At 38.8% G+C, this 27,392-nt stretch overlaps 1 protein-coding gene across 4 annotated transcripts in view; it reads left to right on the top strand.

The window, feature by feature from the left end:
• The window catches only part of ZNHIT6 (zinc finger HIT-type containing 6), a gene marked incomplete at its 5' end in the record, with an annotated part of 1,270,195 nt that overhangs the window by 924,062 nt on the left and 318,741 nt on the right, over positions 1-27,392 (top strand). For all 4 annotated transcript variants that reach the window (XM_044086022.1, XM_044086023.1, XM_044086024.1 and 1 more), the window contains 1 exon segment: positions 3,188-3,256. In XM_044086022.1, the coding sequence (XP_043941957.1) occupies positions 3,188-3,256 (69 nt within the window).

Genomic DNA, 27,392 nt, shown 5'->3' with positions numbered 1-27,392 from the left:
CGTTCCAGTTCCAGATGATGTTCCAGTAAATATCCCTGTTCTTGTGATGAATCCCAAAGTTCTTGATGCAAGTTGTTCACCGAAGACTGTTCCTGTTGCTAAACCCAGTCCTGACTGTTAAGTTACCAGATCGGTCACATCTCCAGACCATGTGATAGATACACAGTAACTTGGAATTGAACATTGTGTTTGTTTCTAATGTCAGTATTAATGCATGTCTAACTCCAATGTCATTTTCATTTAAGGGCAGTCTTTTTAAGAGGGATGATGTAGATCAATGTGTGTGTATGTCTTTAAGAAGGTATCTAGTGGCTTGCACAAGTGTACAAGTACTGAGCATGTGTGAGCCTGACTGCCATTTTGTAGTAAGCTGTTGAGATGTAAACATGTATGTCTGTTAATCAGTTCATTTATGTTTATGATGCTGCTATCTATCCTGATGCGTTTTGTGTAATAAAGCATCTAAACGAACTACCCCACCTGTTCATCTTCTGTATTAAGAGGGACAAATGACAGTGTGAAACTACTTTCTGATCTTGAAGGCGAATTTTATAAATAAACTCGTGGAGTGGCTATGGGGGCCGCATGTGCCCCATGTTTGTAAATGCTGTCTTATTAAGATGGGAATTAGCGTCACTTTTTAAACTCCCCCTCTTTTCCAAATGTGCTGGCTACTTCAGATACCTCGATGATTTACTTATCATTTGGGAAGGAAGTGTCGATGAACTTGAAGAGTTCATACTACAGTTACAAGCCAGCACCGCCTTTCTTAAATTGACATATTCCTTTGAACGTGACCAGATTATCTTGACATCGACTCAGAGAAGGAGTTAATGAAGAATTCACTTCTGGAATTTACAGGAAGTCCACTTATTGTAACACATTTCTTTTTTCACCAGTTGCCACCCCCATCAGAATAGGGGGGTGGTAAAAAATTAATTTATCAGAACCTCTCAGTTGACCTCGGATGACGTTGTGTGTCTTGAACAGTTCGACATTCTAAGATCTGTTTTTGGACCGTGGCTACCCCCAGCACTTCTGGATTCAGTCAGAGATGAGATGAGATGTGGGCAGAGAGAAACACTAAGTATGCCCCCATCATCAAGAAAGGGCTGAATCAGCTTGACAAGAAAGACAAATAGGTTTTAATGGCCAAACTAATATGGTCCTGCATTACACTGCGGATGTCAACGACATTGAAAAGATTTTGCGGAAGAAATGGTTCATGCTACAATGTGATAAAAGCATCAGAGAGTTTTTTTTCTACGCCACCATCTTTTACATATAAAAATCTAACATAAAATGCCTTTTTGAGAAACCCATTGATCATTGTAAGGAAATTTTTATGTACCAGAAAATGTGGGCATTGTCATCGGTGCCCTTATGTTAAACGCTTGTTAGAATGGCACCCTTTTCAGTAGATTTGATTCTTCTGTGCATAGTGGAGCTTACAGTTGCCTTTCTTAGAGTTGTTTACCTGCCTACATGTGCATCATGTCCAGGGTGGCCAGACGTCCCTATTTTTGCAGGACTGTCCCGGGTTCAGCAGCCCGATCCCAAGTCCTCCACTGCTGGTTAAAATCCCAGCAAAACAGCCTCTGGTTTGTTTGTTTTTTTTATTGGCCCATATGCTGGTATATGAGCCAATCAAAAAATTGCAAAACGGAGCTACTTCTGTTTAATGCAAAACTGCCTGATGTTTCGCATTGAACAGTAGAGATTTCACTATGCAATTTTTTTTGATTGGCTCGTATATCAGCATACGGGCCAATCAAAAATCGCCAAGGTGTTCCGCATTAAAGACCTTTTTTTTTTTTTGGGTCTACTTAGCGTGAAGGACCTTTTTTATTTATTTATTTATTTATTGTCTCTACCTGTCTTGTAAGAAATCTGGCATTCCTGATCATGTCCCACTTTCTATGTGGGAAAAATTAAGAACACTTTGAATAAACATATCTGCCAACATGTTTACAGTATTCATTGTAAGGACAGTAAAAGTGCTCTGGCCAGGCATTCCATTGTTTGTAACAAATTCGCCAAGTTTACATTTCTAGTTTTTGAGCAAATACAAAATTCCCCTTATGTAGAGGACTGGCAGAACAAACTGCTTCACCAGGAAATGTCATGGCATCTTAAGCTGGTTGCTACCAACTTTCCCAGTTTAAATGGCAGTATTTCTATCAATAGTGAACTAAAAATGAGAGCCAGCAGAATATGATTTTGTGTTTCATCAAACTTTTTTTGTTTAGTTAGTATTTGTGTTTTGGTTCAGGTTTTAAAAGTTTTGACTTATTTTTAGTGTTGTTACTTTATTATTTTTTTTTTCTGTTTCACATGTCAGCTACAATAAGTTCTGATTGGTTTACATGGGAGGTGTGTTTTCTGCACTATAGTTTTTAAATGGCTTCCACAAGCAGTACATTCATAGTTCTGATGATGTCTTAGTTTTACAGACGAAAGCACTAAACTGTGGATGTTTTTAACCTGTCTTTGGTATTAAACACATTCTTTGACAAGTTTGAGTTTGGTGGCAGATTTGCTTGTTGTTTTGCTGTTACTAGCTACTGTTTTCTTCCAGTACCAGAGCTGCAGTCTTGTTTCTTCCTTTGAATGATAAGCTTATTAAATTTTTGCCTTGTACCCCGTTGTTTCATGTGACTGTCTTAACCATTAGATATACTAGATCACTTGGGGATTCCTGTGGTGTTGGACATGGAGGACCATTAGTTTATTTATTTTTGAGTTTAATCTCCATATGTGCCTGCTGGCAATTTCCTTTAACAAAACTGGGCTAGAATAGAAAAAGTCTAGCTTTATTAAGTAAGATGTAGCACCTCACAGAAGTGCATCTGGTCATTTTGGCCTGACTAGCAACATCCCCAAGAGTAGTTTCATAAATATTTTGAAGTCATGGTGCAAATTCTGGTAGTCCCCCTGTACAGTGCCTGTATATGTTAATACAGTTTCATTTCTTTCATTTCTTTTTTTCTTTTCTGTGTAAAACCTGTTAGTAGCTAATCCTTTAGATGATGCAGGTTTCTTTCCAAAATGATTGTATACTCTTGTTTTTTGAACCTAGATTTATCCTGCTTTTTTGTTTGTATGTTGCTTGGCATTCGGTGATTTCATTTTTTTTTACTGATAAGTTAATATTTTCATGTTTTTGTTTCCTTTTTGTCTTCCTCAGGACCTCCACAACCCTTCCAGAATTACCAGCATTGGTCCACACAGACTTCCCAGACTACAGGAACTCCAGGTATGGAATGGAATACCTGTTCTAATTTACAGTCATTTGCATAACAAGTTAAACTCCCTTTCAGCCACATCCCAAAAGTGATTTTAAGTAATACTTTCACAACAAAATCTTTGCTACATAATTTCACAACTATTATCCCAATCTGTAAGTCAGTCTATACCTAGAAATGTTCTTATTCCCAAGATTGAATATGCCCTGCTTTTATTAGTGCTTCACTCTACCATCATCACACAAAATGGCAGGTACTGGAAAGCAAAATCTGTCATTTTGTACTTCTAGATGACAGGCATGCCCATCACTATGATCTTGTATAGAGATTTTGTTAGCTGCCAGTTACAAGCCAAGCTATTATGCTGTTCAGTATTCAGCTAGGCAGAATTGTCATGCTGGGTTAGTGCCTGCCCCTACACTAAAAGCAGCATTAGAAATAAGAGAACCATCATACTCAAAGAGGAAGTACGACATGATGTTATTACTTTGAGACATGTTTTGGCACTACGGTAGGGGAAAAGAGCTATACTAAAATAGAGTACAAGAGACTAACATACCGTGGGAACTATGTTGTGTTAGGCAACAGCACAGTAAATGGTGCTGAAACATAATTTGTACATGAGGAGGAAAGTAAAGTAATAATCAATCTGTACTGCTGTCATTTCTTGAGTGACCAAACTTAATGTGTAAAATAAGAAAATTCCTTGTAATGAGTGGAACTCTTTACCCATATTCAGAATATAGTGCTGCAGACACTAGGACCACTCAGTGCACAGAACTTCCTCAGCCTCTTTTATGTGGTCCTATTCTCAAGATCCCCATGTGTTCTCAAGTCTCCAGTTCTTATTTGCTGCCCTACTGCTCAGCTTTTTCAATCAGCTTACAGTTCATAGCTGCTGATTGATAATGGTCTATTTTCAGTTTCGGTGCTAAATTCATTCTTTGTTGTCAACCAGGTATCTGTTCTTTTCTTATTATATTTTTCCTTTCTGTCAGATTACAGGGTTGCCCCTCCTTTTATTTTTTCTCTGTCTCATCCTAAAGATCTCAGCTTGACTCATTCCCTGGTTTCAAAATGCCATAACACTGGTTCTGTCATCAGGTCTTATGGGTCCAGATAGGCCTCAATGATGAACATTCAAGGTGTGTGACTTATCAAAATGAGGCTAACAGGTGTGCTGCATGATGTATGCGTTGTGTGTTTACTGGGGCTATCCAAAGAGGCAGATGCACCTTTCTTACTGAGGCAAACCCTTCATGTTCTTCCACATACAAGCTCCTCTGCTAAGTTATGTCCTTCTACCCCCCCCCCCACGTTGTCCTGTTTTCATTCACCTAAAGCTAAGAATCTGTATTCAAAATATTTAAAGCCCTGGTTAAGAGAGAGAACTACTCACTGCCCACTTCCTCTACTGCCAGTGCAAACTACTCTGACTCTTTGGTTACTCAGTATTTACTTATCCTCTGATGCCTATCCATCTCTAGGAACAATACTCTGGTGCCCAGCCTTCCCCAGCAAGTCCTCCTTGAGATAAACATTATGGACAGCATAGCGGATTCTTTGGTGGATCCCTCCCCAGAGCACAGTTCCCCTTGCTGGAACAGAAGGGAACTCCACCCCGTGGACCCTTCCATGCACTTTCAAATTGCCATAGATTGCATTAAAAGAATTAGTATCTGCTATGTGGGAAGTGAGAGAGGTGGTAATGGTAGCAGTGTCACAATGCACCAGTAACCAACAACAGTGGAACTCTATAATCTTTTCCATCAAAATCTTGTGGTCACTGGTGTAGTCATCTGACTTCTGTATGACTTTGGTGGCCTCCCCAGTGACAGGCCACACAGTAGCTAACCTACCTGAGGCTGTAGATCCTTTAATACCAGTGCTGCCTGTTTCATGACATTCAGTATTTATAAGTTGGCTGAAGTTGTAGGCACCAGCTTTATTTTGTTCATGTGCCTAGATTCTCTGTATAGCAACAAACACAATCTCTCTCCTCCTTGCCATGTACCCATCTGCATTGGCCATTTCTCCTGCAGTGATAGTGAACACTTGAAGATAATGGCTTACATTTCACACTGCTACAAGGCCTGAGCTGCCCTTCAGACTGATGCAACAGTAGATACCAGCATGACTCCTGTGCATGACAGTACAGATGCAAATGACAGCACTTGCACCGATCCATACCCTGGCATCTATGTTCTGAGGACAAATGTGGGAACTACAACTTGTTCATGAAGAAACAGAAATACAACTCCCACAGTTCCCTTCATGGTCATTGCATCCAATGACTCTGAAACTTCCCCCAAAAAGCCCCACAAAGCTCTGGCCAAAACAAAACACAAACAAAGCTCCAGAAGACAATCCAACTTATGACTGGAGGAGAATGAAGACTCACTTTCTCACAATTCCCCCTCATGAGGGCCCAGAGTTTGCACTGGGTGTGTGTTTGTGTGCATGTATGTTTCTATAAATTCACCTATATTTATATATGCGTATGTATGCACATTTATAGGTGTGTACATGCATATATCTATCTATATATCTATATATATATATATATATATATATATATATATATATATATACACACACACACACACATATGTATATGTATGTGTGTGTATGTAAATAAATAAATAAATAAATATATATATATATATATATATATATATATATATATATTTATTTTTTTTTTTTTTCCCTTCACTTCAGAAGACTGAAAGCCCAAAATCTTGAATTTCAAAAGACTGAGGCCAAAATCTTTAAAGTTCAAAAGACTGAAAACTCAAAATACTGAATCTCGGAATACTGAAAACACACAGAATACCAACACTTGCTGTATTCCAGCGCAGCTACATACAGAAAAAAATAAAAGATGTTATCTATCACTTCTCCAAGTATAAGGCAAGCCTCCCTGCACCCCCCACCTTAAATATGTCAACTCTGAGATTGCACTCCACAGAATAAAATGGGAAGAATACTATTGTGTGTTTCATGACTGCCTGTTGTAACCTTAGTGATGTTCCCTTGTAATTTGCTATACTACAACATAACTCATGTTAGTGTAGTGAAGTGCGATCTCGGAGTTTAAGTAGCAGGGGGCGCAGGGGGGGCTTGTCCCCCTCATTATACTTGGAGAAAAGTAGTATGGTTTGTCTTCTGTTTGTTTCTGTATCTTGTTTTCAGTATTTTGAGTTTTCAGTCTTTTGAACTTTCAGGATTTTGGTCTCAGTCTTTTGAAATTCAAGATGTTGGGCTTTCATGTAACACACGTCCAGATACCACCATGGCAATTCAGACAGTTTAGCTTTTATTTCATCATTAAAAGCAGAATAATATAAAATGTTGTGTAAGCGCTTTCGGGTACTGATGTACCCTTTTTCAGACAAATGGCTAATACTATCTAAGCAGTCATTTAAATAATCAAAAAGATGCCACAAATCTGCCTTAAAGAAACATATTAACACAAAAATGTCAATATTAACATTTCATATCAGTTATTCCTCTATATCTACTTAATAGCATATTCCATTTTCATCTACGTTTGTCCTATTAAAATCAGTAGTAAAAAATATATTAAATTTCATTCAAAAATCTACATATCTAATAATCATTACATTTCAAATCATCTTCCTATGTCAAATATATATATATATATATATATATATATATATATATATATATATATATATGTATGTATGTACAAAAATAAAATATATATATAATGTATATAAAAATGGGTAAAACAGTATATATTAATATACATTATTTAACAGATTCATTAAATGCCATTTAGATGTATATGTATAATATGGTTAGTGTTTCTTTAAGGCGGATTTTGGCGCCTTTTTGATTATTTAAATGACTGCTTAGATAGTATTAGCCATTTGTCTGAAGAAGGGTATATCAGTACCTGAAAGCGCTTACACAACATTTTATATTATTCTGCTTTTAATGATGAAATAAAAGCTAAAACGTCTGAATTGCCGTGGTGGTATCTGGAAGTGTGTTACAAGAAATTTTACTGTTTTTAGTCCAGGCACCTTTATTCTGCTACTGCTTCTTTTGTTTATACATGTTGGGCTTTCAGTCTTCTGAAGTGAATCCATGTATATATATATATATATATATATATATATGTGTGTGTGTGTGTATGTTAGCAGTTCTTTATAATAAGTATGCATTATATTGACAGGTATTGAGAGGTGCCACTACTTGTCAAAATCACAGTACTTTTGAAATTATTCTATAATTAACTTGCATGTAAGTGACTGTAGCCTAGTTCTGAGATTTTGCCTTTCGTCTCAGTTGTGTGACGTTTGAGTTTGTATATGTAAGTAAAGAGGATGTGGTGGCAAAGTTCCCCACATAAAGCATGGATAAGAGAGAGTGTGTGTTTTTGTGTCTGTATGTGTCTGTTTTATGGTTGTGGCATGTGTGTGTGTGTGTGTGTGTGTGTGTGTGTGTGTGTGTGTGTGTGTGTGTGTGTGTGAATTTGAAGTGTTGCAGAGTTTAGTTTATATTTAGAAACCATAGTGAAATTTGCATTTCTGTTTGCAGTCATCAGTTTTACAGGATGTGGAATTTTTGGTCTGTGATCATTGACACTCATTCAAGGCAATGCACAAAAGCAATTTGGTACTTCCACCTAAATTATTGGCATAGCACAATACTGTACATAGAGCAGATTTTCTGTAGCATGTCTGCCTTTCAGTTATTGTATGCCCATACTGTGATGTCAAGCTTTACATTTTTCTTTATGGCATAAAATCCCTGTTTTATACCTGGGCTTCTATGGTAAAGGGGCTACACAGCCCAGTTGGACTGCTCACATCAACAAAAGCAATAAATAAATAAGCAGTATACATAAAACCAGTGACACACACACACACATTATGTAACACACACACATAACTGCTTTAGACATCAACTGTGGAATGTACTCTGGAGCACAGTATCTTCTAGATAGGAGAGCACTGATCATAGACTTAGCACCATGTCAGGGCTAGCCAGTCAACAGTGTAAAAATTGGCTGTAGATGATTTGGTCACATTGACTAATCGTCAAAAATATGGATGGGTTTCTGATGGTAAGTAGGTTGAGGGCCTGTTCTCCTCTACCCTATAGTAGGGACCAATGCTCATGGTGGAAGAGGTCTGTTTGCCTCTGTTTGCTAGTTTGTGTCTGCCGCAAAGTCCAGCAGCCCGGGTTCAGTAAGCTTCTGGTTGGTCGGTGTCCACTTCCCAACTTTGGTTACCTAGAATAGCTCTGATGAGCTAAAGCTGGATGTAAAACCAGTCAAAATGCCAAACATGAACTAAGGATTGCTACACTCACTACAGGTTCACTGACTGAATGTATCTTGAAAGTGGATGCCATGATGATAAGGAGGAGGCTGGACATCCTGTGTGTCCAAGAAGCATGTGGAAGGACAGTGCAGCAACACTACTTGGCTTGGAATCCATAGCCACCTACTCGGGGAGGGCAGACTAAATTATGTTGAGAGCAGATAGTGTGGGATGTTATTTCAATTAGTGATAGAATCATAGAAATCATACATCATTGCAGAGATAGGGCAGTATTTTTAATCTTAGCTTATGCCCCACAGCAGGATTGTGATAGTGAGAAAGAGTGAATTCAGGCAACAATTGCATATTCTACTAGATAAAGCAGGACAAGTATGAATTGGTGTTGATAATGGGTAACCTGAATGGGCGGCCACGGTGGTGCAGTGGTTAGCATTGTCACCTCACAGCAAGAGGTTCTCCGGTTCGATCCTCGACTGGGGTGCCTTCTGTGCGGAGTCTGCATGTCCTCCCTGTGGTCGCGTGGATTTCCTCCGGGTGCTCCGGTTTCCTTCCACATCCCAAAGACATGCAGTAGGTGGATTGAACACTCTAAATTGACCCTAGGTGTGAGTGCGTGTGTGTGCCTTCTGTGGAAGGTTGGGCGCCGGGCTGGCAACTCGACACTGTAAAACTCCACTGCCAATCATGTGCGGACAGGTGATCCGCTGTGGCGGCCCCTAACCGGGAAAAGCCGAAAGAAGAAGAAGAAGAATGGGTAACCTGAATGCTCACAGGTTCATAACCCAGAGACTGCCCATGTTCTGGAATAGACTTCCCATACAGGTCAAGCAGAGCACCTCACTGACCCTCTTTAAAAGAAATCTTGATGAGTGGATGGGAAATAGAAAGTTCACACCGGGAATCACTGCAGTGGCTGTACTTGATAGAGGCCCTGGGAACTAACGTCGGGCGGCACAATGCCAGAGCACTTCTATGGGCTAGCCTTGTAAAGCCCCCAGGGCCATTAGCCTAGTACACACCTATGAACCTATATATTGGGGCAGACAGAACAGGATATGAGGACTGCCTGGGTCCATATGGGTGAGGTAAGAGGAATAAAGAATGAGATGCCATTCGAGACTTTTGTCTGGCAAAAGGCTTCATGGTGGCCAGTATATGTCTCAGAAAAAGACATCACATACAAGTGTGGCTGTTATGAAATTCAAGTAGACTTCCTTCTAGTAAGGAAAGGTCACTGGGTAGAAATGGACAGCACGGAATCATTCCCAATGAAGTAGTCAGCCCTCAGCATAAATTATTGGTGGCCACAGTCAGTTGTAAGCAGTGGTCAGAGAAGTCTCCAAAGTCAACAAAGACCAGATTGAAGACCTAGGAGTTGACTGGAGTGAAATCACTAAAGTTCATGAAAATATTCAGAGCTCTAACATCTCAGGAAGAAGAGGAAATACGAGGAGATGAAGAATGGCTGCATCTCAAAACAGCATGTGTGTGAAGCCTAGAATAAATATGTGGCTGACCAAGGTGTGGAAATAAAGTACATAAGGAAAGCTGTTTGTGTAATGCAGAATTCCAGGAAGTTGTCAAAAGAAAGGAGTGCAGGAAAAAGTGGGAGATAGAAAAGATGGACCAGGCTAAGGAGGAGTACTGGTTAGCTAGCAAAGAGGCTAAAAGTGAGGGATTGCCATAATGGCTAACGTCTTTACCTCACAGATGTAAAGTACAGAGTTTGATTCTAACATCTTGATTATATGGAGGAGGAATTGGTGTAATGTTTGTTATTTACCTCACAGACACAGAGTACAGGGTTTGAGTCTCATCTTTGAGGGAAAATTGGCTAGGTCTAAACTGACCCACAAGGGCAGCTAACCTATTACTTATCTATGAACCTAAAAGATTAGCCACAGTAGCAAAGAACAAGGCATCAGAGGCACTCTTGACAGCTTTTGGAAGGTAACTCAGAAGATGAAAGAAAGAAACTCTGACAGGGTGCAAGTCAAAGAAAGACGGAAAGAAAAGAAGACATGCGCCAGAAACCCTTCATAAGGGATGCCACCTACAGTCTGCTCACCAGTTTACAGAATATCAAAGTCTGATGGAAGAAGTGCTTCCAGCACTTCTGAATGAAGGAAACCCTACAAGACGTTGTGCTGCCTCAGCCACAGCCTACCATGAAAGTGGAAGAAGAGCCCATCCTAGAAGAAGTAAGAGCAGCACAAAGCAAGGTGAAGCCAGGGAAAGCAGCAGGCTCAGATGAAGTCATGGCAGATATGATCAAGATGTTGGGTGAGGTAATGGAGAGAGGACTCCTGAGGCTACACACAGCAGTATGGAGGGAAAAGAGCTGTATCATGTATGACCATAAACTAAGCATTCTAGTGCCAGTGTACAAAAACAAAGGAGACATCCACATCTGTGGGCAGTACAGAGGTATCAAACCCCCTATCACACTGCATAAAAGTGCTAGTGAGAATGATAGATAAAGAAATAGAGTAGTAGAAGGTACGCTGGGAGATGAGTAGTTCTGATTCAGGCCAGGATGCAGCACAACAGACCCAGTGTTTGCACTGAGGCAGATAGTTGAGAAGAAGCTAGTGCTAAAGAAAGAGTGCAATGAATAAAGCCTTTAATAAGGTCCCAAGAAAGCTGATTTGGACAGTTCTGCAATAGGCTGATGTCCCAAAATCACTTGTAGAATTAGTGCAGTCTCTGTAGAAGGACCCAGTGATACAAGTTTGACCAGTGTTCAACTCACAGAGGGTGGTTCCCATTCAGACTGGGTGTGTATCAGGGTTCAGCTTATGAGCCCACTGCTGCTTATATTTTGTGATGGACTATATTAACAAGAGGGAATGGTAGGGACAGATTATAAAGCTGCAGTATGCAGACATTGTGGCATTACAAGCAGACCAAAGCAGACCATAAACAAGCATTTCAGCAAATGATAAGGAGAATGGAATGCAAACCTGATGGAATGTGAAGAGAATCTCCGCACAAACAAGGCACTTGTTATGGCAGCAAATGAGAAAGATCAGAAGAAGCTAGAAGTTGAGATAGAAAGGAGAATAATGGAACAGGTTAACACCTTCCAATACCTGAGAGGAGAGGTTGAGGAGAAAGTCTGAATGAGGAGATCCAGACTAGAATCAGAAGGGTTGCAGCCAACTGGCACTCATTATCAGGGTAGTGTGTGACAGAAAAATGCCAAAGAAGATTAAATGTAAGGTGTACAAAGCACCTGTGCAACCAGTACTGTTGTATGGTACAGAAACATGGGCAGTAAAGCTAGAGCAGTTGAGAAAGCTAGAGGTGATGGAGAAGTGACTGAGGCAGGTGAGGGCATTAGAGGAGAAATTAAGGTAGCTCCAGTTGCAGAGGTCAAAGACTACAGATTACGATGGTTCAGACATAGTACAGGAAAGAGGATACTGATCTTCTGAAGAAGATTTGAGTGATACAGAAAGAAGTCAAATGAAAACAAGAGCATTCTGGAAAGTGATGGATGGATTGTGTAAGAGGTGACTTGCATCAGGCAGGCATGACTGCCAAAGAAGGTTGGAGAGTGACAGTGAATCAAGTGAGATAGTGACGCTGATGCAGCTTAATGACTGATCCCATGTAGAAAATTGAATAAAAAGGAGAAATTATATTGTAGATCAGAATGCAAGTGAAGTGTGCTGTATCTTTATGAAATTTGTCAAGGCTGTACATGCATGTATAAATTCCAGACACGTGCACTCCCTAGTGCCATTTTGTAAGAGCAGCCAGAGTGAGAGCGTGCATGATCGCAGTTGTTAGTCTGTATATAAGTTATTAAAATTAAAGTCAGTAAACGTCTATAGTGATGTGCTTGTATAAAATAAAGCTGCTTGAACAGAACCCATGAAGACTCTTATATTGTGACCAAAGTATGAGAGAAAGATGGTGTCAGAACTGGGATAGAAGAGAATAAGATACAGAGCCATGAGGTGCAGAGACGACAGTGAAGGTAAAACTAAGAGAAATGAGCCCAAAAAGAGCCAGAAAAGAATAAAAGGTAATGAGAAGTAGCGCAAACTGTTTATTTGATAGAAGAGACAAAAACAGGGCATTACAAGGGCACAAACCACATTATTGAGCAAACCGAAGGCATGAAAAGTTGTTGGCTAAAAAGAAATGTTTAAAATAAAGGTATTTGATATAACGATTAACAGTGTACATGAAGTTAGACCCCTGAGGTCACTCCCGTAGTCAGACCAGCAAGAAGAGTTCTGACAGCTATGAGGGATAAAGTTAAGACTCATTTGGATAAAATGGTGCAGCAAGATGTGATCTATCCAGTCACAGAACCAACTGAATGGGTGTCATCCATGGTAGCAGCTCACAAAAAAGCCTCAGACGAAATCAGAGTATGTATTGATATCTGAACAAAGCATTAAAGAGACCTTATCATCCAATGCGCACAGTCGAAGAGGTCACAGCCTTAATACCAAATGCCACTGTTTTCTCTGTCTTGGATGCAAAGAGTTAATTTTGGCAAGTGATGCTCACTCACAAATCTTCATTTCTAACTACTTTTGGTACTCTGTTTGGCAGATACAGATTCCTAAGGATGCCCTTTTCTGCAAGCAAAGTCTTTCAGCATGCAGTGGAGCAAATTTTTTTGGGTTATCCTTGTGCCATAATAGTAGATGATGTATTGGTTGGAGGCAGCGGTGAAGCAGAGCATCACAGAAACCTCAAGAAAGTTCTAGGTAGAGCACGTGAAGCTCAGTCCTCTGAAGGACAAATTCAAACTTCAAGAAGTTACAAATGTAGATCATTTGTTCACAAGTACAGGCTTGAGACTAGACCCGACCAAGCAAGCAGCTATTCTTGAGATGTCAGCACCAGATAATGTACAAGCTCTGCAACATTTTCTAGACTTGGTCAACTATTTAGGCAAGTTTATACCAGACTTCAGTGAGTTAAAAGCGCCTTTAAGAGAGCTAACGTGCAAAAATGTTGCATGGTCATGGTTGGAACAGCATCAAAAGGCATTTGAAAACCTTAAGCAGAAAATTGTCACCCCCACCTACCTTAAAATACTATGATGTCAACAAACCAGTTATTCTTTCCTGTGATGCTTCAAAATTTGGTCTTGGCGCAGTTATACTTCAGAGGGCAGACCAGTAGCTTATGCATCTAGAACATTAACCCAAACTGAGATGCAGTATGCTCTCTGTGTGAGCATACTGTATCTCAGTTTGGGTTAGTGTTCTAGATGCATAAGCTGCTTGCTTGTTCAAATTGCAAAAGTACAATTTTAAAATGGTCTACTACACGAAAGACAAATTGCTCTGTCTCGCTGATACCTTATCCAGATCATCCAGAAATATGACAGAATAGCTTGAAGCAGAGAATTTAGATTTTGATGTGATGTCAATGCATAATTTTTCTACCACTAGAGTTGAGAGATCACTCTCAGACTGATCCAATTTTGCAGAAGCTCAATCACTACATTAATGTTGGATGGCTGTCAAAGCAATCTAGTGTACCACGTGAAGTGCAAACCTGTTTTTCTTACAGAGATGAATTGTTGATGGAAGATGGGATTATTTTCAAAGGTCCTAAAATTGTTATTCCAGCTTCCTTACAACAAGAATATATCCAAATTTTTGCATCATGGTAACCCAGGATCCACATCCACTAAGAGAAGAGTGAAAGAATTAGTATTTTGGCCTTCGTTACCAAAAAAACATTGATAAAGTACTTTATTCTTGTTCAGTATGCAATAGTACTGGACTGCATTTGCAAAGTGAACCACTTCAGTCAAGTCCAGTTCCTGAACTACCTTGGTCAGTAGTTGCAGTTGATATCTTTGAGTGGAACAATCAACACTACTTGCTTTTGGTAGACTCTTATTCGAATTGGTTTGAGATTGATCTGCTACCTAACCTAACATCCACTGCTGTTAATTACTAAGTTAAAACATCATTTCTCAGTTCATGGTAGTCTAAACAAAGTTCTTTGGCAATGGTACTCAATGTATTAGCCAATTGTTTCAGAAAGTTGCCAAAGAATGGAACTTTGTACATTTCACTAGTAGTCCTGAATATTCTTAGTGAAATGGTCTAGCTTGAACGTGCAGTGCAGAGCAGTTACTTAAAAGGTCAAAGCGTGACAATACCGATGTGTTCTTGAATTTGCTTAATCTCAGAAACATACCCCGTAATGATATTCTTGGCTCACCTGCTCAAAGACTGAATTGTTTATGAAGCGTAATATCCAAAAATCTAGTATGACAGATCGAGCAGATTACTTCATCCATTGAGAGAAAGAGAGAATGTACGAATACAGACAATGAAAGGTTTTGATCGAATTGGACAGATTACAGGCATCTGTGCCAAGCCAAGATTCTACCTAGTAGACTCCGAGGGTGTGGAATATAGGAGGAACCGTAGACATCTTCCTGAAACAGAATCCTCATCACCATCACAACATTGTTTATGTGGTGCAGACTTCAGATCTAAGAGTGAATCAGACACTGTTTTCATACCAGAATGTGTTCAAAATTCTGATTCCATTCCAGAAAATGTTCCAGACATTCCACAAGTCAAACATTTTGCAGAGTTCCAGTTGCTAAATCTAATTCCCAGTTTTATGTCACATGATATGGACGAGTATCAAAGCCTAGTGTGAAATACGCAGCAATGTGGACTTGATTTTGTGCGTGTGTGTGTGTGTGTGTGTGTGTGTGTGTGTGTGTGTGTATATATATATATATATATATATATATATATATATATATATATATATATATATATATATATATATATGTATGTATGTATGTATATATATATATGTATATATGTATGTATATATATATATGTATGCAATTTTAACTACACAAACACTGTCTGAGTTTACTACACAGTATCTAATAAACAAACCCAAATATTAATTGACTGTGATAATCAAAACATCTAGGAACAATCTACACCAAAGCCATTTTGGGATGGAAATATCTTAAAATATCATACTGACAAACCTAAGACTGACCTTCTTCCCACCAGCAATTGTAACATGTAAAATTATTACAGATAGTAATGTAGTCATCTTTAACTTGAGGGTAAAATCAAAGTGAGTCATAAGTAAATTATTCTTCCTAATTTTTTCCAGTGAAAATAATGCAGTAAATAGGAATACAGACTAGGATACTATTCTCAGTAGACCAAATAAACCTGCTTGGGATACTGTCAGTGAGCTCTTTGACATTACTAACTTTTGCATTCATGAATGCATACCAGTAATACAAAAAATATACAGGCAAATTCAACAAAAAAATGGCAGTTGAAGTTACCCCAGCACTAAAAAACTTAATGACTCCCTACTCCAATCTAAGCTGCCTTCGCTCAGCAAACAGACTCCTTGTCCAAACAACTAAATCTCTCGCGCTATTTGCCAACACCACTGGTAAAATATGGAATTCTCTCCCAAATAACATCATGCTTGCAACTTCTCTAAGTCAATTCAAAAATAGTCTAAAACTCCACTTCAAGTCACACTGGCTATGTCCTTGCTCAAACCCAGACTAGCTCTGTGCCATTAACTAAAACATAAACAACTAGCTAAGATGACAAGTACTTTGTATACTGTGATAAAGAAATATGTATCCTGTCTAACTCTATGTCATTATACTGCCTAACGTCCTTGCTAATATGTTATTAATGTTACATTTGTAGTAATCTCAGAAATAGTAATGGCAGTCTTGTACTTGTATGTAAATAGCCTATGTTTTTGTTAAGTTCTTTCAGCTCATTTACTGTACCTAATTATCAATGTAACTCTGTTGGAGCTTTTCTCCCCGGGCCTCCGCTGAAAAAGGACATGTATCCAGTCGGACCATCCCGGTTAACAAATGTAAAATAAATAAATAAATACAGTTAAGTAATGCGTTTAATAATATGTGCAAAAAAGAGATACAGCTTGGCATTCAAAAATTGTCCCAGTCATAAAAATAAACTGGTCTGTGTTCAACCATCGAATTAATATTACATTAAACATTACATATCAACGTTTTCTTTTACTGAACAGGTAACTCTTCAAAAAGAAATGCATTGAATGGCCATAGCTGGCCAACATAATTGAAATGCAACCTACTACTTACTAACTGGTAACGTAGCTAAAACAGAACCCGCCCTTTCCCCAATTTAGTGCGACCTCTGAGTTGGTATATATAATTAATGGGGGGTGTTAAGGGTGTAGCCCCCTGTGAAGAAGGATTTGGTGAATACCAGACGATACTTATACGACTCCCACACCCTCCTATGTGTGGACCTATACCCCCCACACCTCTGATAATTATTTATACCAGCACCAAGGTCATATTAAATTGGGTAAAGGGCAGATCCAGTTATAGCTATGTTACTGGTAAGTAAGTAGTAGGTCACAGTTCATTAATGTTGACCAGCTATGGCCATTTAGTGAATTTCTTTTTGAAGATTTGCCTGATCAGTAAAAGTATAGTTCGATATGTAACGTTCGATGTTCAGCTGTTCGATGTAATATTAATTCGATGACTGAACGTAGACTCAGATAAGCATAGATTAACTTATAGAAACTACTTACTTTCCTAATGGAATACAATTGTGAACATAACAAGTATCAATAAACAGCAAAGCGATTACTGCACTACATGTTGTAGTGAATGTTCTTTCAGCAGTATTTTGCTCAAATTTCACAAAAAGCAGGTTATTTCATTGGACTGACTTTTCAGTGTGGCATAAACTAGTAAGCAGTAGATCTGCACTTCCTTCCCAAGTTGATTCGTTAAAGTACAAAAAAAAAGAAGTTTCCATCCCAAGGAATGTCTAAAAACTAAGTAAGGGATATTTTAAGTAGAAGCAAGAATGACTAGAAGCAAGAAAAAGCAGAAGGCGAGAAAGGACGAAGAGGAAGGCGTGAAAGAGATAGTCAAGCAGCAGTAAAAATGGAAATGGAGGGAGAAAGGAAATAACCAGACAGCCATACAAGACAAGAAGTCTACAACAGAAACTCTACAAAGTGTATAAATATAATCTAATCTTGAAAATGAATGATTCACTAACAGAATATATAGGTAAAACAACCAGAAAAATTGGAAAGTGTTGAAACCATCCATACAACCTGGGCAGATGACATTAAAGCCCTGCCGAAAGTCAAAAAGACCATTCAGTAAGGTAAGCAGATGTGGAGGTAACGCAGGACAAGATTCAAGAAAAATTGATTGAGACAGAGGATAGAGAGAGAGAGATAGAGGCAAATCTAAGATAAATTAATATACCTGAAGGGGCTGGTGAAGAGACAGCACAAAATATTTAATAAAGATTCTAACTAAAATGATTGGCATACCAAGGGAAAATACTCATAGAAAGAGTAAATTGTCAGTTTTAACACCAGCAAGGCTTGACTACCCGTTTCCCCAGACCCATCATTATAATGGTTCAGATATACTATCTAAAAGAATAGCTTCTTTCACATATCACAAAAAGTGAAGATACTCCAAATAGACAGAAAACTGTCTTTTTTACCACTACTGTTCTACTGGTACCAGATTAATATGTAACAAGTTTTTCCTCATATGAAACTTAAATTTAAACTGCTGTACCCAGCTGTATTCAAAATTTTCTTCCCTCTGAGAACAAAGACATTCTTGGAACCAGAAGGGGCAATGAGTGAGTTGGAAAGATGTGCTCAGAGGCAGCAGCAGCTAGAAAAAAAGACCCAAACTGAAGAAACAGCATAATGGAGTGGCTGAAAGAGAAAATAATAAAAGAGCAGTGACACTGAAACCCCTCATGTTTTTAGAAGGAAGATTCAGGACCACCAGAAAGAATTGGAGCAGTACACTAAGCGTAAGTGATCTAATCTCCAGAGATCAACGGCTGAGTATTCCTGAAGTGAGAGCACAGACAGACGACTGAGCAGCAAAGATAAAAATAAGATCATGATTGAAAGGCAAATGACAGTATTAGCTAAAATGCACAGTGTGGCTTGATGCATTGTAAATATTATAAAATGGTACAGAGTAAATATTACATACTCGATAGCAAATAAACGCCTTAGTCCTAAAGATATGTGATACTGCATCTATATTGCTAACTTTCTTGCATGCAGCACAGGACTATAACCAACATTTACTAAAACTGCTAGTAAGAATGACAACAAATAGGCAGTCAAATCTTTAGACAGTCTGTATGCAGTTAAATTACATCTTAGTCTAATTTATAACTGCTGAATTAAGGAGGTTATACAGTTATATGTCCTCCCTAAGTATTACTGTATAAACACCAAAAGACATCCATCCAAATCAACAAAGTGGTGAAAGGGGGAAATTGGGATGGAAGGCAATTGGTAATTGACTAATTGAAAGGATAAAAATAAAATAGAAGAAGGTTCTCAGCCCAGTTAATATTGAACAGAAATAACTGATCTTAAAAGTGGCAGTGTTGTATAAAATTATGAACTCTGTAAAAGAGGAAGGAGACAAAAAGAAAAGGCAGATGCGAGTTTTGATTGGTTAAGAGGATACATCAGTCAAACTGATAAGGACAGTCTTATAAAAGAACAGAATGTAACAAGCATACTATGAGCAGTAAGTGAGCTGAAAGAAAGTAACATGTCAAATAGTCAATGAGTAAGATTATATGCAGAGTTTTAAGTCAAAAGTAACACCAAGAGGGAATGGAAGTTAAAATAGAAGAAAGAACAAGAGACAATGGGAAATGGAGAGAAATGTGCAAAGTTATTGAAGGTTAAGAAACATTGGTTTTGAAATAGCAGATGAAAGGGAAGAAGAAAGGAGAAGGAAAGACACTAAGTGCCATGATTCAGATAGTTAGAATAAAGGGGAGGGTAAAAGGGTTGCAAGAACGGCTCATTTTTGTTCAACGTTTTAAATAGTTGTATGATTAAATGTACAAAAATTGTTTCAGCACAGAAAACAGAATCAAAAATCATAAAGGAAAGGTATATAAAATGTGACAGCTCCCCGAGGAAAGATCCACTAATAAATGAAGAAGTTTTAAATATAGTTGTATGATTAAATGTACAAAAATTGTGTTAAATTGTTTCAGCACAGAAAACGGAATCAAAAATCATAAAGGAAAGGTATATAAAATGTGACAGCTCCCCAAGGAAAGATCCACTAATAAATGAAGAAAAGGAAGAAAAAAAAGGGGAAAATGGAAAACAAAAGCTAAAGAACCCAATGAGGAAAGGCACTTTTCCATGTATGCAGTGCACAGAATGTCAGTATATTAATTCTTCATATTTGTTTCAACATTCGCTTACTAAAGTGGAATATAAACCTAATTTATATGTCAACTGTAGAACTAGAAATATTGTATGCCTGGCTATGTGTTTAAAATGTGTTTTGTTCTATGTGGTAAGACAAATCAGATGCTTAAAGAAAGAATTTTGCAGCACATGAGAGATGTTTGGAATATCAAAAAACTTAGTGCCCTTGCTCAGCATATTGAATTATAGCCTACTCATTCTTTTAAATTTATGGTGCTTTTTATACTCCAGGAAAATAAGAGGAGGAGGTCTTCATCAAGATACAGAATTTAGTGAACTTAAGTTGGTAGCCGAATTGCAAGCAGATCAGCTACCAGGACTGAATGGTGTTTTACCTTTAAAACCGGCTCTACGGAGGCATAGACCGATTTCTTGATCCTGATTGGCAGAGCTCTCTTATTTAACTTGTTTAAAGGATTTTAGTGAATGGATCTGAGGCAAAGCATTTTTGCATGAAAGTGCTTATCCATAGTAGCTTTTGTTGGTTACAATAAAGTTGTGAAGTTTTATGCCATGGTGGCTCGAGTGGGATTTTATACTGCAACAATTCTTTTTATTTACCACTCCAGGTCTCTGGTGTTCTGTGGTTGCTGGTTTTACTTAATACTGGAAAGAATGCAGATATTGATAGAGGCAAGCACTGAAAAAACAGTGCACTGATGAGTAGGCTGTACAGATAATTAACAATAAATTTGGGCAAAATAGAGGACAGACAGATGTGGTGAAGGAAATAGAGAATTAACCAGGAAAAACTAGGCACATCTGTAAAGCACTACAGATGGGAACAAAACCCAGGCAATTCAAAATCTTTGCCAGGTAGTGCTTCTGTACCCAGGCAAATTAAGTAATATACTCCTGGGACTTAGCAATGAGCACTGGAGGTGTAATCAAAAAGAAATGGGAAACTAGAGAAAAAGCTTTTGGAAATGTACTAAGTTAGACGCACATAAAAGTGATATCCAAAAAATAATACAGAAGATTTTTTAAAAGGAAAAGATACTAAAAGAAGTGGAATTTTGTGCTAATTGGATGTAAATCATAACAGAAAGAGGGCATGTAAAAGCATTAATAACCTTAGTAGTAGCAAAAAAGGGGAATAACTACAAAATGAAAAACTAAAAAAAAAAAAAAACAGAAATAGAAGAACTAAGAAAAATTAATGAAAGATATACGAACGATGGAAGTAGAAGCAAGAAAAAGACTAATAATACACATTAAAGAAATGGGCAAAGTGGTACATTACCCTGCAGTAAGGAGCAGACTAAGAGCAGAAGACGAGAATATCAAACAAAAAGGGTCAGAAGAGTGATCAGGACGACAGGACAAATAGAGAAAGGTAAAAACTGGCTAAGCAGGCAGCAAAGAATTCGGGTAAATGAATGAATACACAGATAACTCTAAACTCTGGTCATGGTTTGTTCCTGTATAAAAACGATACAACTCAACTTTATTTATTTATTTTTTTAAACAGGGTGATGGCTGGAGAAAAACGTGTTGAGGATTGCACGAATTGTTAAAAAAAAGTTTTCTGTTTATCTTCTGTTGTGATGTAAAAAAAGAATGTTGATATTTAATAAAGAAATCACAGTAAACAAAGAAATGTATCAGGGTGCTTTTTAGAAAAGATGGGGTACATCTGTTATAAGATCATAGACATAACTGCTGCGGCAAGTAAAATTATAATCTCATACTCCATGGGGGAACCAGTCGGTATACCAACTGTTTTCCTATTCAGAATCAAGGAAAATCTAACAATCCACACCTCCAAGACTTGTTCCTTAGTGTAGTAGGGGCTCTGTATGTGGAATATCTTGCCCAGTTGGCTTAGCTTGAGCTCAATCTTGATAGCTATCCATATGACCCGGTGTTAGAAACTTAGCTGTTTTGTTGTTGACCTTGACTTAATAATGGGGAGTGTGTATTTTAACTGTTTGCATTACATTTCTTAATTTTTGGGGCTGCAGCATACTGAAACGAGTTCTTGGATCTCAAGCATTACCGCACTGTGCATGGCATGTTTGAGATTTTCAACATTACATCACTGTTGCAGATAGCCAACAACCAGTAACCAGTCAGTTTCAAAGCTAAAGGGTACCCTCCGTGTGCTCTGCTAGAAGCTTGGCAGGAGTTCCATATGTAAAGACAGAGAGCTCCAGAAGTTTAAAGCTTTCTTGCTGCTAATGTACTGTCCTTTGGTGCACCCCTTGGAACTGTCGGTTGGCTAGCAATCCTTCAAGGCTGAACAGATAATTTCCTAGTTAGGTAAAACCTTCCACTGAGCTTATTTTTAAATGTATTTTTCTCTTAGGAAAGCTTTTGTTTTTCTGTCAAGTTTATGGTGTTTGTTTAGACTGTCATTTATATCATAAGGGAGTCTTTTTTGTAAATGCATGTGTGAACAATCTGCATGAAAGTTTCTATTTTTTACACTATTATTGTATGACCCCCACCCCCACAGATTTAGTAGTTTCTATGTTAACAACAGGATATTATGCCTTTGAAGGCTGTTAGGGGTTTTCATAACTCACAAACGACTGTTATTTTTTATTTCTGCCTTTTTAAGAACATGTAAAAGTTAATGGCAAACATTACCACTTCTGAGGGAAAACCTTCCACTGAGCTTATTTTTAAACTTATTTTTCTCTTAGGAAAGCTTTTGTTTTTCTCTCAAGTTTATGGTGTTTGTTTGGACTGTCATTTTTATCATAAGGGAGTCTTTTCTGTAAATGCATGTGTGAACAATCTGCATGAAAGTTTCTATTTTTTACACTATTATTGTGGTGCTGCGGTAGCGTTGTCGCCTCACAGTTAGACGTTGCCCGTTGGATTCTCAGTTAGAGCGTCTTCTGTGTGGCGACATGCGTGAATGAGCATTCCTTCGTTGAAGGTTGTGCATTAGGCCCTGCAAGCCAGTACGTAAAAATCTACTGCCAATCATTAGCGGACCGGAGTTCCGCTGTGGCGACCCCTAACCGGGAAAAGCCGAAAGACACAAACAAATTGTATGACCTACACCCCCACAGATTTAGTAGTTTCTATGTTAGCAACAGGATGTTATGCTTTTGTATGACTGTTAGGGGTTTTCATAACTCACAAACAACTGTTATTTTTTATTTCTGTCTTTTTGAGAACATGTAAAAGTTAATGGCAAACATTACCACTTCTGAGGTGAATAATTCTTTGAATGTTTCTTTAGTATCTGCTTCTTGTATAATTAAGCATCTTTTAAAGTGGTCTTATAGTGCTACTGATACTGCAGCTTCTGGGTTAGTCATGAGAAGATTTACTTGGCTTTGTTCTCAGAATCCCCCCTAAAGATGTTAAATGTGAAATTTTACATTCTCCCTTGGACAAGGAAGTTGTTTGGCCAATCCGGCTGCTTAGATGCTCAAGAAGTATGATGAGAAAGTTGATTCAAGTGATAAGTCAAATGTTTCACCCTCCTATTCAAGGCAAATCAAAATTTCCAGTACTCCTCATCTCTCTTTTTTTTCAATAAGCAATTCACAGCAGCAAAATGCCTACAAATGTTTTAAAACTCAATGGCAAACAGACTCCAAAAAGAAGGGAAAAGCCTCTCACAATCAAGGACAGTCTGAAAAGTCAGAATGACTTTTTGCTTCTTCAGGCTGCCCATCCCCACCCTGGCAGTCTCTCCTTCACTCTGAGTCTTCATATTCCTTTGTTGCACCAGATTGTTTCAGACGAATAGGTTCTAAAAATAATTCAGCAGGGGTGCACTTCGCAGTAGGAGTCAATTTCCAGGGAATTCCTCTTTGCCCAGTATACCAGTTAATCCTGTTTCTTCCAGTTCTCAGACAAATGTCAGAGAGGCATAGAGCCACTGCCTGCCTGCCAGACGAGCAAAGAGTTTTATTCAAGGATCCTTGTGATGACAAAGGGGGTCTGTATGCCTTACCTCTCCCTTCAAAATTTTTTTTCTTAAAGGACAACTACGGGCAAATGATGAAGAAAACATATATTTTTTATCTTGCCATGATTTACTACATCTCCCAAAGCTGCCTACAGCAAAATAAGTACTCATGCCTAATTTTATTTTGTTTTTACTCTTGTCTGCCCTCATGGGGGCAGACATGGTGATTCCTTTGGAAAGCTAAATCTGTCCTACAATGCAGACTGTGAGGACAAATAGCCCTACCATTTGTTGTCAGACTAGACTTCCATTCACTTGCAATGGAACTCCTGAAAAAAACTGCCAAGTTTGAGAGTCTGCAGCTCATGTGTCATTGACTGGTATGCGCTGAGTTTTACAAATGTTGTTCCTACTGATGTACTACACATTCACTGAAAGAAACTTGCAAAAGTGTCAACAAATTACTGAGATAAAAAAGACTTTTCACAAGGAGCAGTTTTGCAAGTTTCAGTTCCTGGCTAGGTTACTCCTCCCATCTCCCCTCCTTCAGTGGGCTACAGTTTCACATTTCCAGCTTTGCTAGATTCAACTATTTAATCAGCTTTGCATGACAATAGAAATAAAAAAATAGCCTGGTGTGCCACTAAAACTGTTCCCTTGTATGTCTCTTCACTTCTGAATAGCAATTCCCAAGAATAAAAAAAAGCACAGAGTTTAGGCTAGTCTATCCATTTTTTAAAATGTGCACAGTAAAATATTCAACTTGTAATGCATTTTGGCTGCTGACATGGTTATCTTTACATAGTTATTCTCTTATAGTATAACCTGAACTTATGGTATTTAATGATAAATTTTACAACAATTCTCAGTTTCTTAACAATGACCTCCCAAGCCTCTGATGTGACCTAGTACTTTCTTACTATTGCTTTATGTAGTTTGTCTTAGTTGTATACTTGTAGTGTGTTTCTCATCCTCTCAGCAACAGACTCCTGGAGAAGCATATACTTTTATTGAAAGAGTACCAGCAGCTGTAGCAGTGATACCACACTCCAAAACAATGCACTCATAGTACTGACAAACACAAGGGAATGTATATGTCTGAATCGAGCAGTGATGAAATTGCTAGGGACTTCACTGAGCAAAATTTTACTCTTAATTTCTCCATTTCATAATGCATAAGATTCGCACCACACTTACAAAGGCACACCTCCACCTTCCACAAACACAGCAACCCACACCCACACAACTGCTACGGTTTCTCCCTTTAGTTATTGCAAGCCAAGAATAACACTTTTTAATAAGGATACCTACCAGACAAGTCTGCATAGTGCATGTCTACCTGCATCATCGCAGCTCAGGTCCCCCCCCCCCCCAGCAACTGTAACATTGCCAGATAAAACCACTGCTACGGTCCGGTTTCTCCCTACAGTTATTGCAAGCCAAGAATAAAGTACAGTTGTGTACTCTTACCATAAATGTAGATGTTCAAGTATGTTCACTGTTAGTCATTACTGTAGGGTTCTTCCTGCTGGCAGCAGCCCTAGATCGGCCAGAGTCCCAAAGTCGGGTCTGACGTCGGCTGAAGTCGCTCCTGCCCTGACGTCAGTGCGCCAGGGGTATAAAGACCTCAGCCGACGCCATTTTCCACAGTTTTTCCTTGCCCCAGATGTCAGGTGCCCAAAAATAAAGGCCAAAAGCTTAATCAAAAAGAATAAGCAAACATAAACCAGAACATTCCCAAATATCACCAGCAAAAATACCTCGGAGAAAAAAGAAATGTCAAGGAGACACAGACAGCACTCAAAGAACAACAAAAGAGGGGACAGGAGGGAGGTAGCAGACTGTAACAGTGAACATACTCGAACATCTACATTTATGGTAAGAGTACACAACTGTACTATGTTCTTCGTGGTTCACTGTTACAGTCATTACTGTAGGGTTGAATCCCAAAGCTAAGAAAGGGTGGATGGAGAAGGAACAGAAGGGCGGCCACAAAACCCTGCAGGACTGCAGAGGCAAAACCTGCCCTAGATTTAGAATAGAGAGGGAGATTGTAGTGCATAGAAAAGTATGCACAGAACTCCAAGTTGCAGCTTCTAAGATCTCCTTGGTAGGAACTCCACTGAGAAAAGCTGCCAAAGTGGCAGTAGCTCTGGTAGAATGTGTTCTGACATTAACAGGAACAGGCTTACCATGATGAGAGTAACAGAACTTGATGCAGTGGGCAATCCACTTAGAAATAGTCTGCTTAGTGATTGCTCTCCCCTGTGAGGTAGAAGCATAAGCCACAAACAATTGGTCCGATTTCCTGAAAATCTTGGTCTTGTCCAGGTAAAAATGAAGCTGCCTGTGTATAGCTAAAGAATGCAAAATACTTTCCTCTTCACTTTGAGGATTAGGATAAAAGGTAGTGAAATGAATAGTCTCATTCAAGGCTACTTTCGAAACCACCTTAGGCATAAAGGTGGGATTAGTCCTCAGGGACACCCTGTCCTGATGAAAAATAATAAAGGGTTCTACAGCCATGAGAGCTTGCAATTCCGAAACTCTTCTGGCAGAGGTAATGGCTAAAAGAAAAGCAGTCCATGATAAAAACTTTAAATCTGTGGAAGCTGCTGATTCAAAAGGAGATAAAGTTAACTTTTCCAAAACAAAGTTGAGATCCCAAGTGGGAACTGGTGCTCTTAAAGGAGGCCTTATATTCTTTGCCCCTCTCATATATTGCTTAAGTAATGGATGAGAAAAGATTGGGGAATCCTTCTTGTAATGTGCAGAAATAGCAGAAGCATGAATTTTGATAGATGAAAAAGATAGGCACTTATGTAACATCTCTGTTAGGTATTGTAAAATCAGAGGAATGTTTGGAACTGCAGAATCAAAACCCTGGGCCTGAGTCCAGGAGCAAAATCTTTTCCATTTACCTGCATAAGATTTCCTGGTGCTGGGCCGTCTAGCTTCAAGAATTATGTCCAGTACCTGTTTGGTAAGGGTAGAACTGTTTAAAGACCCTGGATCTGCCAGGCTGCTAGATTCAGAGTTTTGACATGGCTGTGCAGGATCTGGCCATCTCGTTGAGACAGTAGATGTGGAAGTTGTGGCAAAATCCAGGGAGGACCCTGACCCAGGTTCATCAGGGAGGAATACCAGAATTGCCGAGGCCAGTTGGGAGCCAGTAAAATCATTCATGGTCTGTCCTGTTTGATTTTCAGAAGTACCCGTGGAAGAAGAGGCAAAGGAGGAAAAGCATATACTGAGAGGTGCTTCCAACTGAATGAAAGAGCATCCACTTTCCATGCTAGCTTGTGGTAGGTCCTCGTGCAGAATGTTTGAAGTTGATGGTTTTGGGGAGATGCAAAAAGATCTATGTCCGGGCACCCCCACACCTCCATTATCATCCTGAATATCCGAACATCCAACATCCATTTTGTGGATCCAAAAGAGTTCTGCTTAGACTGTCCGCCAGAGTGTTGTCCTTTCCTGGCAGGAATTGAGCTAGTAAGTCCACCTTGTTGGCTAGTGCTGTGTTCCACAGAGCCATGGCCAAACTGCACAGGGGGTAAGAATGAGAGCCTCCCTGCTTGTTTATGTACCACATCATTGTAGTGTTGTCCGTCTTTATCAGTAATTGCCCCGGTAGAATAAGATCTTTGAAGGCTGTCAGGG

Source organism: Protopterus annectens, chromosome 10.part0, assembly GCF_019279795.1.
Source record: "Protopterus annectens isolate FY-2018-M chromosome 10.part0, PAN1.0, whole genome shotgun sequence".
NCBI lineage: Eukaryota > Metazoa > Chordata > Ceratodontiformes > Protopteridae > Protopterus > Protopterus annectens.
Note: the sequence above shows the minus strand (reverse complement) of the source record. Positions and strands in the feature narration are given on the sequence as shown.